The 15,239-nt window shown below is 44.1% G+C and overlaps 2 protein-coding genes across 2 annotated transcripts in view; both read left to right on the top strand.

The window, feature by feature from the left end:
* The first annotated feature begins 1,656 nt into the window (after nt 1-1,656).
* SLC16A9 (solute carrier family 16 member 9) lies at nt 1,657-6,030 on the top strand. Its single transcript, XM_080347624.1, has 4 exons — nt 1,657-1,750; nt 2,616-2,711; nt 4,348-5,256; nt 5,594-6,030. The coding sequence occupies exons 1-4, from the start codon at nt 1,672-1,674 to the stop codon at nt 5,770-5,772; spliced, it is 1,263 nt and encodes a 420-aa protein (XP_080203750.1). The 5' UTR covers nt 1,657-1,671; the 3' UTR covers nt 5,773-6,030.
* Nucleotides 6,031-15,196: 9,166 nt separating this feature from the next.
* FAM13C (family with sequence similarity 13 member C) overlaps nt 15,197-15,239 on the top strand; it is a gene marked incomplete at its 5' end in the record, with an annotated part of 134,898 nt that continues 134,855 nt past the window's right edge. Inside the window, one exon of the mRNA XM_080348188.1 lies at nt 15,197-15,221. Coding sequence (XP_080204314.1) covers nt 15,197-15,221 — 25 coding nt within the window. The remainder of the gene's footprint in view (nt 15,222-15,239) is intronic.

Below are 15,239 nucleotides of genomic sequence, written 5' to 3' on the forward strand. Positions count from 1 at the left end.
CTTTTTCATTGTTTCCAAAATCCAAGTAAGCCCCACTTCCCCAGATTTTTCTCGATTCTTCTTTGACTCTTTGCCTGGATAAGCCCAAATTCAGACTCCTTTCCCTTTACATTCCCTAGGCAGATAGCTCTTATGTAGGGCAAAAGTTCTGATCTGCCTCGCCTTTGAGGATTGTTTCACCTGCTGCCGAATCTGTGCCCCTGCTTGCCAGAAATGCTTGTCCCATGGCCGGTAACCACAGGAAAACCTTGCCTGCATTCCCAGCTGCTACCTCCTGTCTGCAAACCTCAGCAAGCACCATCCCCAGCTCCAACTGCTCTTCACCTCGGATCACCTCTCTGGGCTCACCTCCCATCTGCGGGGAATCTCGGTTACATCTGAGTCAGGGAGGACCAACCTTTACAAACAGACTCCAAAGTTACTGCTTTTGCAGATAGAATGGACCGTGGGGTGTCTCTGTACTGTGAATGAGATACAAATGTGGTGAGAGTTTTGTTGTTGTTGTAGTTTTTTAAATAATGTCATTCATCTGTTTATCAAACTTCTCATATCAGAGTTGCTGAGTTTAGGCTCTTGGGGCTAATATTCAAGTCTATGAATGTGTGGAACTGCAGATTTTCAGATGAGAGATTGTCTTTTGCAAGCCAAGTGCCTTGCTGGTTGCTTATTTATGCAGGGCACCAAGCTTGCATGCTACTTCAGACTAAAAGGTGTATTCCAGGTCACACAACTGAAAATAAGTGCTTGTTCTACAACTTCTGTGAGAGCAGAACTGGCTGACTACAGGCAGAAGTACGAATGTTGCCTGCACTTTGTTCTTGTTTTGAAAAGCTAACCAACCAAGAAATATTGTGGGGGTAAAGAGAGGGAAGAACCTCTTCCCAACTTCATGAACATTGGTCTGGACCTTCTCAATAAATATCTTTTAGTTTCCATAGTTTTACAGTAGAATCCAAGATAGTTAATAAGCAGTTATTCAGTAGAATTGGAACTAGCAGGTATTTAATTGCCTAGAAAATCAGGGGCAGAATACTGTTTGTCTTTATCTGGTATCTCAGCAGATATTTCCTCTAAGCACCAGGTGGCATTCTTACCATGGTTATGATCAGGAGTTAATATTTTCCATTTCAGTTTTATAAATCTCATATCAAGATAAATACAGATACTGTCTTTTTTGAAACACAGGTTTTGGGCTCCATCAAAAAATATGCACTTGGTTAAAGCTTGATTGATGGTCTAACTTCTTTTGGTACCTAAAGAGGGAGATTCTCTTCAGAAGCTTTGTACAAGTCCTTAGGTGTGCAGTGACAGTGTTACAGTCTAGTGTGTATGTGTCATCCTGTGTTTAAAGAATGTTTTGCTTACTGTCTCCCTCCCAGCCTTGGTACTGTTTTGTGGTCTTGATATCATTTTATTCTTGAATAAAAATCTCGCAATCCTGATCTTGTATGTTTTTATAACTGTCTTTAAAAATCTTATAGAAATGAGTACTCTCAATTGTTGTTTAATATAATTATATATTCAAATAACTATTGCAAGAAACATTTCCACAGACTGAATTTTTTTCTGGTATTTACTAAGAACGTTTCTCCTGCTTTTCCTTTAGGTCCTGTCTGCAGCATATGTGTGTCATCTTTTGGAGCAAGACCAGTAGCAATTTTTAGTGGCTTTATGGTGGCCGGGGGGCTCATGATGAGCAGTTTTGCACCTAACATATACTTTCTGTATGTTTCATATGGGATTGTTGTTGGTAAGAAACACTTCCCCTTCATATAGAGATTTATTCTTTATTATTTTGAGTCTTGGTTTATGAATCTGAAATGGGAAACTGATTCACAGAGGCAGCAATGATCTGAGACTTGTATTATCAAGATATACTTTATTTTGGGGCATGGAGGGGTGTCGCACAGGCAGGCTGTTATTATGTAGTGAAAGATAAAGGCAATGCACATATTCTCCAGGGTTTGAAAACAGTTTGTCCTGTGATGCGATTGTTAGAGATGGAGAAGCTGAGGTTTTACTAAAGAGTAATCAAGCAGGTCTTCTGCAGGCATGACGTGCCAGTCTCAAAGTAATAACTTCTCTTCAGGAATTTTGTCATGTACTCATTCTAATTTGATAAATTAGAGGTCATTAGGGAGCACTGTTGTGCTCCACATAACTGGATTGCACCTGAAAAGCTGTGCTAAAGGCACGAAGGTCCTGTTCTCCTGGCAGGTGATGACCTGCCCCTCTGCTGTGGGTGGTTTATCGAATTAAGGGTGCCGGGAACTGAGGCAGTTTCTGGCCAGCAGGCACCCAGCAGCGTGCTGGCCGGGGCACTGAGCCCTGCAGTGCAGCTCCGTGGGCTGACAGCCAGGTAACCCTTCACATAGCACTAAGCCTGGGCCAGTAAACGCCTCAAACCCAGCCTGCAAAGGCAGGTTCTGCAGCCAGGGGTGCTGGGGGCAGCCCAAAGGCCCTGTTGGCATGAGGATGGTCTGGCTGGTGCTGAGACAGAGTTAAAAGGTACCTCTGTGCCCAGGGTACACTACTGTATTATCTGGGGAAGGAAAAAGGGGGCGTTCATTTCCCTGAGTATGTTACATGCTTTATTTCTAACTCTTTTTCCCAAGGGCTTGGATGTGGCCTTTTGTACACTGCAACGGTTACCATCACTTGCCACTATTTTGACAAACGCAGAGGCTTTGCACTTGGTCTGATTTCAACAGGTATGACTTTTAATTGTCGTTCTCTCTGTCTTTTGAACTGTGATACAGCTACTAGCTATTGCCCTAGCAATAAACCCCAGGAGATTATATTTTTCTCAGTTACTTCCTGAGGTACTTAAGTCAAAACATCAGTAGCAATGAACAGATAAAATCAGGCTTCAGATAAAATATTAACTACACTGCAGGTGTATGGTATGGCTTGTCCATATAGAGGAAAAAAAGGAGGTTCAATAAAATAAAAGCAGACTCACGAGTAACTTGGGCTTTATGCCATGGGTAATAAGGGGGTAAACTTTCTATAGGACTCTCTCCTCCCTCTTCTTTCTTACACAAGATCCAAGGTGAGAAAGAGATTGGAGATGCGGGGTATAAATGCTGGATCACCATAACCTCACATTTGCTGTATCTTTAAAGGAGTAGTGGAAGTTTGGGCTTACGTTTTTAATATTTTTTCATTTCCAGTCTAAAAGGAGACTAAATTCTGAAATCTTCCAAAAACTCATCCCAGCTTTTTGTCCACGTATGTTAAAGGGATCCTAGGAAAAACAAGTCTTTGATAATAAAAGGAGAGTTCTCAGGTAGCTGTTAGTGAGGAGAGGCCTGGTCAGTACAGGGTGTTGTGAGATGTTACTGTCAGATCCACACCAGTGGAATAAAGGGGAAATTCTGCAGAAGTGTTCCTTGGAAGCATTTTCAGTGGCTTTTGTTGGGATTCCAGGTAGTTTGCCTTAAGGCCTGATCTTAATTTTAGTACCTGGCAGACAAAACAAGTCTGAATTTCATAGTTTTTTCCTTTTTTAGCACTGAAGTATATAGATGGCTTTAATATAACCTAGAGACAGTCTTCACCAAATCATTTTAATTTAAAGTTTGTCTTTAAATTGGCCTGAAAAAACTGCTCTGTATTTGTGAGTGAACATCCATTGATTACAATGGATTTATACTCACTTCAACCGAGAGCTTTCTCTTTACATTGGTGGGATTGCATAAAATGCTTGTATTCATAGTAATTACTTACTCTTTGGTGTTTTCTTCTGAATAGCCAAACTTCTCAAATGCATGTTTGGCCCTGCAGAACTTCAGAAAGGCCTTTGGAGTAGTAAACTCGTACTGTGTGAGCCCCCCTTCTTAAACAGCAAGAAGTCAAGGGCTCTTTCTAGGAGGGTTCCTGGTGCACCCCAGGTCTATTCCTGCCTTGGAGGAGGAAGGTGGCAGCGAGGGGGAGAGAGGGGAAAATGTTGGTGTGTGAAATTCTGACTGTGCTAACTCAAAATGGTACCTAGAGGAGGAGTAGGTGTATATGAGGGCATGGCAGAAGGATGGCTTAATAGTTCTTTGGTGGTTTTGACCAGTTATAGTATTGATCCTACTTGTTTCTAAAGTGTCTGCAGTGTTAATCACCATAAATTGTTCAGATATTTTGAAAAGCTTTTTATTTTGTGCATATTCAATAAAGAAACTGTAACTTCAAGAGGGATGGTAACTTACCAGTCTGTTAGACTGGGGAGAGAGGAGCACAGATGACTTACCATCCCTGTGATGGTACATTTGTAGCTGCTGAAACGTAGAAGTTTGTTAGTGTTGAAGAATGTTCTCAGGTTCTTGAGTTTAAATTGAGCTTATTTTCCTTTTACAGGCTCAAGTGTCGGACTCTTTATATATGCAGCATTGCAAAGAGAGCTTATCGATCTGTATGGACTGGATGGTTGTCTGCTAATAGTTGGTGCTCTGTCTCTAAATATACTAGCATGTGGCAGCCTAATGAGACCGTTGGAGTCATCTGATTCCCCTCCACCAGAAAAATCATGTGTTGACAAAGTTCCAGATCAATATTTTGTTTACCACGAAAAAGAAAAGACTGTTGAAGAAAATATAAGCATCCTTGACAAGGGCTACATTGATGAAAAATGTGCAAACAATATGCCTGATTACAAACAGGATAGCATTTTAAATAAGAATGTATTAAGCTCAATAAATGTAAATGAGAAAGACACGTATAAAAAGAAAGTTGTAGAACAGACAAACTTCTGCAAGCAACTCGCCAAAAGGAAGTGGCAGCTCTATTTGAACTATTGGGAGGAAACCGCTGTTCTTTTTAAGAACAAAGTATTTTCAGCTCTCTTTGTTGCCATCTTGCTCTTTGATATTGGTGGATTTCCTCCTTCTCTGCTCATGGAAGATGTAGCAAGAAGTGCAAACATTAATGAAGATGATTATCCTGTGCCCCTTATTTCCATTATAGGCATAATGACAGCTGTTGGCAAACTTATTTTAGGAATACTGGCAGATTTTAAATGGGTTAACACTTTATATCTATACGTAACTACCTTACTAATGATGGGAGTGGCCTTGTTTGCAATTCCATTTGCCAAAAGTTACCTTACATTAGCGATGCTTTCCGGGATCTTGGGTTTTCTGACTGGGAACTGGTCAATTTTTCCATACGTAACAACAAAGACTGTGGGAATTGAGAAACTGACTCATGCATATGGGATACTTATGTTCTTTGCTGGACTTGGAAATAGCCTTGGACCACCAATTGTAGGTAAGGTCAAAGCAGATACTGTAAAATGAACATGAGCTTGTTAGGACCAGACAAAATTAATTTGCATGCTACTAGTTCTAGTTGGTCCTAATAACAATGGAAAGACTAAATCAAAACCTTCCAAAAAAGTAAAGCCTGTTTCCCTTGAGCTGGCCAAGCTGATTGTGTTCTGGTTTTAGCTTTGATGAAAAGCACACTTCATGTCTAAGTGGTCAAGCTGCATTTTACATTTGGCCTTTCTTTTTTTTTTCCTTTCATGAAGTTTTTCTGACTTACAGTGCCATGTTACATTTAACTCCACACTGATGCACTTCTTCTCTCTTATTTTCACCCTCAGGTTGGTTTTACGACTGGACGCAGGAGTATGACACTGCATTCTATTTCAGTGGCTTTTGTGTCTTACTGGGTGGATTTCTTCTGCTGTTGGCAGCCTTACCCTGCTGGAACGCCTGTACCAGTCAGAGCTCCAAGCTGCCTCCAAATACTTACTCCTACAAAGTTGCATCTAGCGCTTAGGTGACAACTGGAAAACACGCTGTGCTTTTTTATATTATATAGCAAAATGTTTTAGTAATTTTCCACTTATTTATGAACCCCAAAAATCCTCTTCCACTAGAAAAAATTCCATTGTTGCTTGTTGTTCAGTTCCTTTTTCTTCTTTTATTTGTTGTTTGTTTTTAAGAACAGTCTTATTTTGTTTACTATGCACTGTGTTTTCAGCCTTTATCTACTGTAATTTCCTTTCACCATGTAAGGGGTCTATTCTGCTGTATTATCAGCTGTACTTCTGTGGGGTTTTTTAAGGGGAATGATGTGGAGGGGTGAAAATTTTGAAGCAAAAATGAAGGCCTGTTCCTTATAGGAGAAGACTGGCATTTCTGTCACCTTTTATAGGTCTCCGAGTTGCACAATCAGACTTTAAAAAAGAAAAAATTGCCTTATTAGAATGTAATACTGTGGCAAGGTGCTTGTAACATCATGCTTAGATTAACTTTTTGTCTTTTTAAAGTTTCTCTGATTTACAATGAAGTGCCAATTGGGGGAGGGAGAAGAGGGGGAACAAAAGCAACCTTGTGTTGCATAGCTGAAGTAAACTTCATGATGAACATAAGGATTCTTACTACCACTGCAACTAAGAACTGTTTATAAATATTTCACATTTTGTGAAGCCTCTTCATAAAACTGTTGAACCAAAACCTTTTAAACCAAGGAATAAATGTGATTGTCAAAACAATGAAAAGAAATGCTGACTTGGTTATGCAAGCTCGTAATCTGTAGGTCGGAGCTGGAGATGTGCTCGCAGAAGCCCACAGGTGAGTGTTTCTAAGCAGGTCACCTCCAGTCTGGCAGGACTGGGGCATCTCTTTATGTGCAGCTACAGTTTGGTAGGTTGAACCTGCTATGAAAAGTTTAGTAGTTGAGCTTTCAACAAGGTAATGGCTTTAAACTGGAAGAGGGTAGATTTATATTAAGCCTAAGGAAGAAATTCTTCACTATGAGGTTGTTATTTTTGTGCTGTCATGGACATAGCAAGGAGAAAAGTTAGGAACAGGGAGCAAGAGAGAGCACGGTGGGGGATAACTGAAGAGGTGCGGGGCAAGCTAGAGTGGAAAGAATTGCAACACTTGAATACCCAACAGGCCAGTGAAGAGAGAGCCCCTGAAACCGCTGCCTGGGTGCTCTCTAGCTGCAGGCTCGCTCTGGGGCTGTGTTGGCTTTTTGCTTCTGTCCAACCCAGGGCCCAAGTCTGGTGTGACTGGGGAAATACTGTAAGGCTGGAGTTACTCCTGAGCCAGGCGGGTGCTGCAGCGAAGGTGGGATGGCTGGGCTGGCTCTGCGCTGCCCCGGGTGCCCTGGGCAATGGCTTTTGCTGCAGGAGCTGATCCTGTGCCAGAAATGCGTCTGGTTGCTCTTGCATAGCAGTCACAGAAGTCTCCTACCAATGTGTCACGCTTTTTGGCTTCTTGCTGTAGGCTTAAAGTTTAGTGGAGCACGTTGGGAAGCCTTGGGTTCTCAGTCCTGAGTTCCATGCTGTATGGTTGCCTGCAAATGCCCAGATAGTTCTCAGCAGCGCTATGCGCCTCAAACATCTGCTGGGACTCTGGCTAAAAATAATCCTTAAGACCAAAAAAAAACAAACAGGCATGTAATGAGCAACATCTATTGTCAAAGTGCTATGCACAGACTTACTATGTTTGCACACCTCATTAAACAGGAGCGATGTAAGCTCTAAGTGGGGCAGACATAAGTGCAAGTAATGTTCCTTCTTCTGGTCCAATGTAGGAAAATCTAGCTTGGCTTCAGGCAGTTTTTACTGACTTTCTGGGATTCACTTATGTTTGTATTAAAACTTGACAAAAACAAAGATGCAGTTAGCATCTTGGTTTTTTCCCTCCATTTGTCAGCGGGGTGTAACTACTGTGTTTTTTCTTTTTCCCCGGATTGCTTATTCCATGCCTGTGGAAAAAATATTGAGTAGTTGATATAGGCATAAATGCAACTCCAGTTCCAAGTTGGAGCCATGGTTATCTGATGTGGATTTGCACCTGTTTCACGTTCTGCATGGCAGCTGTAGACAGATTTCACTGCATGCATATGACAGTAGTACCGTGTCTTACACACCTTACAGACACTGCAGTGGCATACTGGATATAATCTGGGTATGGGTGCCTTCAGATCCTTCAGATCCTTTAAAGTCTTTCACCTCCTGATGACAATACATTCTGAGTAGTTTAAATATTAAACTGGAGTTAAAGTAGTTGTCAGTCTGTTTGAAAACATTCATCTGGAATAAATGTTGATGACTGGGCAATATGTAACACTTTTGCAATGGAAATGGAGCCTAGTATTCGGCAGCTTGATATGCATGGGACTATGACCAGTGATCTGCGATAGTTTCCTGCTGTAACCCTACCCATCAGTGAGGAAAGAGCCGTGGCTGTTGAAGAATTTTAGAGGGCATTTCAAAAAGATGGACACAATTTGAAATCACACACAATTTGGAATCAGATCCATCTTACTGCAACACTCTGTATATTGCCACTTCAGGCAGTATGTGCTCTGACTCCTAGCCAGTTAGTTGAGTACTGTGACTGTACTAATTTTGACTTCAACTGATAAACGAGACCTAACATTTCATGTTTCATTTTTTGCTTTTTACTTCTATAGTTTTGCAGGGTTCCTTTCCAGGAAGAGTTTTCCAGAGATGCTGTAACCTGAGTATTATCTGAGAACCATTCCTCCTTCTATCCTGACACACCTCATTCAAATCAGCCCAAAGGTTAGAGAGGTTTTTGGAGGGTAGCAGGAGAGCTACAACACAATTATCAGTGCCTCATTTGCTTGGTAAGTAAGTCGTCAGCATTGACAGGGTGGTAGATGCTGGGGTCAATGCCCAGACTCCCTGGTGTAATTCTGGGGTCACTACCAGGACCTGGGGTCATGCCAGGCATCACACCAGGGGTGTCCAGGCCTGACACCGGGGTCATGCCGGCCCTCTCCTGGGGAGATCCTGGTGTTGATTCCGGCATCACACCTGGGGATGGTGAGGTCCTCAACGTTATCCCCAGCATCGCTCTGGGGATGGGTTTGTGGACTTGTTTAGTGTTTTATCCTGTTTTTAAAAAGTCATATCAATTTCAAAGTCAGAGCAATAGTGTTCCTGTTTATGCCAGTGACTTTTGTCTGAGCACCCCACCCAAAACAAACCCTGGCTTTCAAATCAGTTCTTGACAGTGCGCTGGACTCCTATATCCCTGGTACAACATCATCTTCTTAAGCTCTCTTGTCTCACAGGACCTTCTCTTCCCTCAGCTCCCACGGGGTCGGTCTGACCCCGGCGTTAGGATGGGCAGGAGACACATACTACATCATGGGTCTCGCAGCTGGGGGATGCTGATTTGCCTGTTGAGAAGCTGCAAAAAACAACACCATCAGCGGTGAGGTCCTGGGGGGTGCTGACCCTTGGCCTTCTGCTCCACTGGGCTGGCATTTGTTTTGATATATTGGAAGGAAAGGCTTCTAAAGCAGCTGAAATGACCTAGAGGTTGATTACATGAATTTGTGATGTCCGGTGTTCTGGATACAAGTCAGTGCATAATCTTCTTGTAGCAACAGCATAATTTAGCAACTCCAGCAGAGCAGTCACAAAGGGTCTGGAATGTTTACTACAGATGAGACAAACAGTGGTGTTTTCATGAGCTGATTAATTTGTATTTATGGTGTTCTCTGACCTTCGGACACACTGGAAGGGTTTTTCTTTTCTACAGTTATCAACTTGAAAAAACAGCAAAAAAAAAAAGAACTAAACACTCCAAATATGACCCAATTAAAATCAAGGTATCATGAAATCTGTTTCAGGTTAACATTAGATACCAGTAGGCAAGCAGTATGACTGAAACACAGCACTTAGGTGTGGACAATGCTTTTAATGAATAACATATAATATTGATTTTTTAATCAGCATTGTGTGCCCACATATCCTTAAAAAGTTGCTTTTGAAGTGGTCTCTGGATAATGAGGATCATGTCATGGGGAGCTGGCTAGCAGCTGCAACTGGATTGAATTTCTTTGCTTCAGGTCAAACTTTATGTGTTTATTTATGAACCCCACAGATCTGCTCTGATCCTGAGCACCTGATGCTCAAAGCCTGCATTTTGCCAGCTACTCTTCAGCTGGGATCAGTGGGACTGCTTTCCCCAGTGTTTGCTTCTAACCCAGAGCCACCGCAGCCTCTCCAGCTGGACCTGAGCCTGGCAGGGGAAGCAGCGGCTTCCCCACGCCGCATCCCCACCACGGCCTCTCTGCGGGGAGCACATGCTGGCCGCTGTGCTCTTGCCCACCACAAAGGGTTTGCTTTCCTGTTTGGCTGGATGCTCGGAGGCTCCTGAAGCCGAGACACAGCTCATTAGATGAGCAGAACAGGCTGCTTGCAGTTTGGAAGGAAAACTCTTTAACGAACTGTAAAGCCTCGGTTAATCATTTTTCTTGTTGCTGTTTTTTACTGCTGCTGATAGTGGGTTTACCTCTGCCCTCTCTCACAGAGTTCCCGATGTTCCTAATGCTTCTGTAGAAAAAACATGTTTTCCGAGGAAGAAAACCAAACTTTTCTGTTTTTCTTTCACGTTTATTCTTTTCTGAGACACCAGCAACCCTCCAAAGCAGCCCTTTCAGTAGCTGGAGGCTGTGCCCCTAGGGAAGGGAGTACAAAAGCAGCCCCCAGCACTCCCCAGCCCCTCACACCACCCAGGCCAGGCTCTGCCTTCCCTCACAAGCCTTCCCCTGGGCGGCAGGGTGCTGGGAGACAAAAAGTTTTGATTTTAATTTAGATGTGGGCCTTGAATTCAAGGTGGCTGCTCAGGGCACCACACATCCTATCCATGTATCTGAAGTCCTGCAGGGACTGGCTTTGATCCAGAGGCTGTGAAGGAAGGGTGTGAATTGCAGCTACTCAGTATGAGCAGTTACATGTTTGATTTGTGCTGCCTGCAGCCTTCTGCTCTTCGTGCAATATCAATGCAAGAAGAAATCATCCCTTGGAACCCCGTTACTTGGTACAAAAAGAAAATCCCGTCCAGGGCTTGGGTCTCCTTGCTGTGTCTGGGTGTCCGCAGGTCCCACTCTCCGGCAAGCCTCGTGTGCCCTCTAGCTGTTACAGACTTTCTGGGAAACTGAGATGGCTTCACTTTCTGCAAGCCTCGCAGAATTTTGCTTTTGGACCCAACAGGCAGGTCTTGAAAACAAATTCTTCAATAATTTCAATTGGAGGAGCAGTAAAGACCAAGCAGCTGATTGCAGTCGCTGCTGCTTCGTTTGTGCTGTGATTATCCAGTAGGAAACACTTGTGCTCACTGCTCAGGCAGGGAATTTGTTGCTTTTAAACGTATTTGGCTACAGTTTACTTGTTTGGCTGCAGCAGGGGAGAGTGACATGTCAGCAGGATGATTCCTATGACATTCAGTAAGATGGAGGGTGGGGAGCAAAAAGTTTAGAGAGCTGTCGATTTTTTTTTAATTTTATAATTGTTGTGGGTTTGTTTGTTTGTTTTGGTTTGCATAGGCCTTTTTGTGAGATATATCTTTGCAGAGGGCAAATCGCTGCCTGTCCACAAGCGTGGTGAGTTGGGTCGCTGGTGGCTCTGAGAGCCTTGTACCTTTGTCTGTCCCAAAGGGACCCAGGGAAGGTGGGGGAGCTGCTCCTGCTCCAGCTGCTTTGCAAACACAACAGTAAAGTCTGTGAGGATGTGGAGGACGGCAAAGCACTGTTTATGGTGGCTGAAGGGCAGTGGTGGGGCAGAGGATTCAAATGCAGCAGGGAGGGGATGTCATGCACTGGACCCCATATTGCTGTGACAGGGCAATCACACCATGGGGTGTGGGAGGACCAACACATTTTCTTCTCTTTTTTAGGAGTTGTTTTTATGTGAAGTAGTGTTGAGGGACGGGGCAACACCATCAGCTTTCACACCACCTGTATTCCCAACAGCTTTGAGGAGGCTCAGCTGTGAAGTGGGCGATGCTGTAGGGTGGTGGTGCTGGAGGAGTCAGGGCAGGGCTCCACAAGCAGCTACAGCTGATGGGCCCAAGTGGAGCTCATTTGCAGAGATAAGGCCAGGCTGTCCCTGCCCAGGCTGGTGGGGAGGGGTGCAGAGCTGGTACTACCAGGTAGCCATGGGGTAGGGGAGCTCTACTCTGTCTTGGGGGAGGCTGAGCTGCTGGGTGAGGTGGTATCTACCCCTAGTTCAGCCTGTGGGCTGAGTATGTGAGGGGGCTGTGAGGATCGATGGTGTCGAGGAAAGGGCTGAGCCTTGCGTGCCACTGGCCAAAATGGGCTTTGGGGCAGCCAGTCATGCTGTGGGAATAGCCCATGCACCATAGACAAAGGGATTAAATGCCAGTTGGGCCAGCGAAGTCAGCCAGCCAGTTCTGGTGTGCAGCAGGGAAAATGCATAAATTTTCTGAGGGCTGGAGCAAGTGGAGGCAGCAGTGAGGAGTTTTTGTCTAGATGTGGCCCCACTCACTGTGGATTTGGCCGTTTCCTGGCTGCACTTGGGTGGTGGGGGCTGGCATGCCCTACTGAGAAAGCAAAGTCATCACCTCTGTGAGGTCACAGAATGTTAGGGGTTAGAAGGAACCTCTGGAGATCATTTAGTCCAACCCACCTGCTAAAGCAGATTCACCCAGAGTAGGTTGCACAGGAGTGTGTCCAGAGAAGGAGACTCCACCAGTTCTCTAGGCAGCCTGTTCCAGTGCTCTGTCACAAAAGGTCTTCTCTCACACCAGATGGGCAGCAAAGGCTTGAACCAGAAAATTTCCAGACCTCATCGTGAGATCTTCTGGAGAGGTAAGTGGGCTAAAGTTCTGCACAATTTTTAAGCAGTATTCCCTCTGCCGAGGAAGAGAGAAGCGCCTCTGCTGTCTGTGTTGAACCACCAGTCTGGTGTGTTTACAGGGTAACTTCTGCTTTCTGCTTTTCTAGTACCCCACCAAGGGGCTCTCACTCAATGCCTGTATTTTTTTTTCCTTGTGCATTTTGGTTTTGCTTTGTATGTACCTACCAAATTTATATTTAGAATCTCCCAGCTTTAACTGCAACATTACTTGCTTTTTTGTGGCTTATTTCTTAGGAGAGGCTTTGCATCTGGAAGAATTTTAATAGAGGATGTTGGGCTTAACAGCATCTATATCTTCTGTATTTCAAAGGCTGGATGGAATCTTGCTTGTATGTTTACCAAAATGATTGTACAGGTGTTATATAAATGCGTATCTATAACTTGTATACACTGAGGGCCACCTCAAAATATTTTGCTTACTGCTGCTGGCAGGCACAATGACCAGCAGGTAATATGAGCGCCTGCAAACCTGCATTGAAAAAAACCCCTGAAAAGTAAATATCAAACACACGATCATTGTGCTCCAGGAAACCGTGCCGTTGTGTGTGCGTTAGGAGCCATGGAAACATCTCCTGATGGTAACAAAACCTCAGTTTGTGCAATGTGACTCTGCAAGCAACTGTTGGCTACAAGTCATCTGCTCCTACCAGCGGTTAATTTCTACGTTCAACAAAATCTGGAGTGAAACTACTGATTAAGATGATGCCTAGCAATTATGCTATGATAAATTAATTGTGCAGGAGCAGCCCAATAGCTGCAGTTAGCTTTGGTCGGTCTGCGTGGATTTGTGAGGGGAAGAAAGGTGATGGTATCTTCAGAGCAGCACAGCCGAAATATGGGAGCGGGCGCTTCCCTTTCAATTTGTGTAAGTGAAGTTAAATCTGGCTTCTCGAGCCCTTTCTCCCACCCTTTCTTCTTTCTGAGAAGGCTGTGCTGCTTCCCCCAGCACAACTGCTGCATCTGAAGGGGGAAAGAGGAGGTATTTACAGTAATATATCACAGAGACTTTAGAGGCTTTTTTTCTTAAACACCTCGTGGCTTATATATAAAAATGATGCAAAATATATTTGGTACATGCTGATATTGGTTACTCTTGGGTAATTATCAATGCTTTAGCATTAACATCATGTGCTGAAAGAGCAAAGCGAGGTTTGGGTGTCTGAGTATGTTTGTGCGTGTTTGCCATGGCAGCGCGGCTGGACGTGGCCTCCTCAGGCTCCAGCTTGCAGCTTTACCGAAAGCGTGGAGTTTATGAGCTGAAAACCAGCTTTTCTGTAGCAGTTCAGCTACAAACCTATAGGAAAGTCATTCCTTTTTTCTTCTGAAAACGTAGTAACAAAAACATTTAAGAAGCAGCTGGTTTTAGAATGTGTTTGGATGATGGTACAAAAAATTAAAATCCCCCTTTAAAATGAAATGCAGATAATGTTTAAATATTCCTGATTCTGAACCGGTAAATCTGGGCAATTCACGTGTGGGCTTCTGGTCTCATTATGTAGTGGAAATGAGTCCAGTCCTTCATGACTGAGTGTAGCTGCCCAGCTGGAAAAAGAGGACAAAATGGAGCACAGTGGGTTGTGTCACCTGTTTACAGGGCAAAGCAGGGGGTAAAAGAGGAGGGAAAGGGGATAAGGGAGCAAGGACTCCTCACAGCCAGGCAGCATTTCCCGCTTTCTTAAAGATGTCCCCCCGAGGCACCATAGGTGGCTGCACTGGGGGGTGACTGCAGAACCTTCTGGAGCTGGTGGGAACCAGCCCCCCCTTACCTGGACAGCCCCTGCTCCCTGCACAGAGACCCCTCAGCCCTGGCAGTGTCCCCTGTGCATGTCCCGGTCAGCCTCTCCATCCCAAAAAGATGAAAAAGGAGCTCTCGAGTGCAGGTTGTTTGTGATTTTGTACCTGTGTTTTTGCATCGTTTTTCGGGACAAGAAATTTGCAATAACCATGTGAGCAGCGGTGAACCCTTTACCAGGCTCATGCTGTCGCTTAAATTGTTCTTCTGGCTCCTCCATGAATCTTTCAATTGTTGTCTTTGTGAATTGGGTAGAAAATAGCAAATTTCATGGGGCTGGAAGGCTGTGCCCCTGCGCTTGGTCAGCCTTTTGCTGACTGTTGGGCTGTTCTTAAGGCAGGAGATTAGGAATCCCTCCCTGCCCCAAACATGGCACCTGCCTTCACCTGGGGTCCATTTTTCTCTGTGGATGTGAATGGGTTTTATTAGGATTTACCCCGTCACAGGTCTTCTCTCAGCTCTACCGGAGTGATACTGGTACTTTAAAGAACATGCAGTAGGAGTAAAATCTGTACAGGACAATAATTTTTACCTGAGATGTAGACCCTTGGACCTTAAAATAGTGAAGACCAGTTTCTGCTTATCACTTGCCTGTTTTTATTCCCCAGAAATCATTATCTTCTGTTCAAGTCAGGCACACAATAAATAAAGTCTCACCAGATCTACAGTTAAGTAGAGAAACAAGCACATTTGGTGTTCCTCTGGAAGCCCTCATACAGAATGCAACAGAATGTGGAGTTCCTTTTGTTGTGACACAGATGGTAGAGTACCTAGAAGAGTTTGGTAAGTTGGTGTTTTCTG

The sequence above is a fragment of the Nesoenas mayeri genome (assembly GCF_963082525.1).
Source record: "Nesoenas mayeri genome assembly, chromosome: 7".
Lineage (NCBI taxonomy): Eukaryota > Metazoa > Chordata > Aves > Columbiformes > Columbidae > Nesoenas > Nesoenas mayeri.

Bases quoted from the DNA above. Each gene is read 5' to 3' on its own strand.
- SLC16A9 (XM_080347624.1), top strand. From the start codon at position 1,672: ATGGTGGCCGGGGGGCTCATGATGAGCAGTTTTGCACCTAACATATAC. The intron at 1,751-2,615 runs GTAAGAAACACT...CTTTTTCCCAAG, and splicing joins TTCATATGGGATTGTTGTTG to GGCTTGGATGTGGCCTTTTG. The intron at 2,712-4,347 runs GTATGACTTTTA...TTCCTTTTACAG, and splicing joins ACTTGGTCTGATTTCAACAG to GCTCAAGTGTCGGACTCTTT.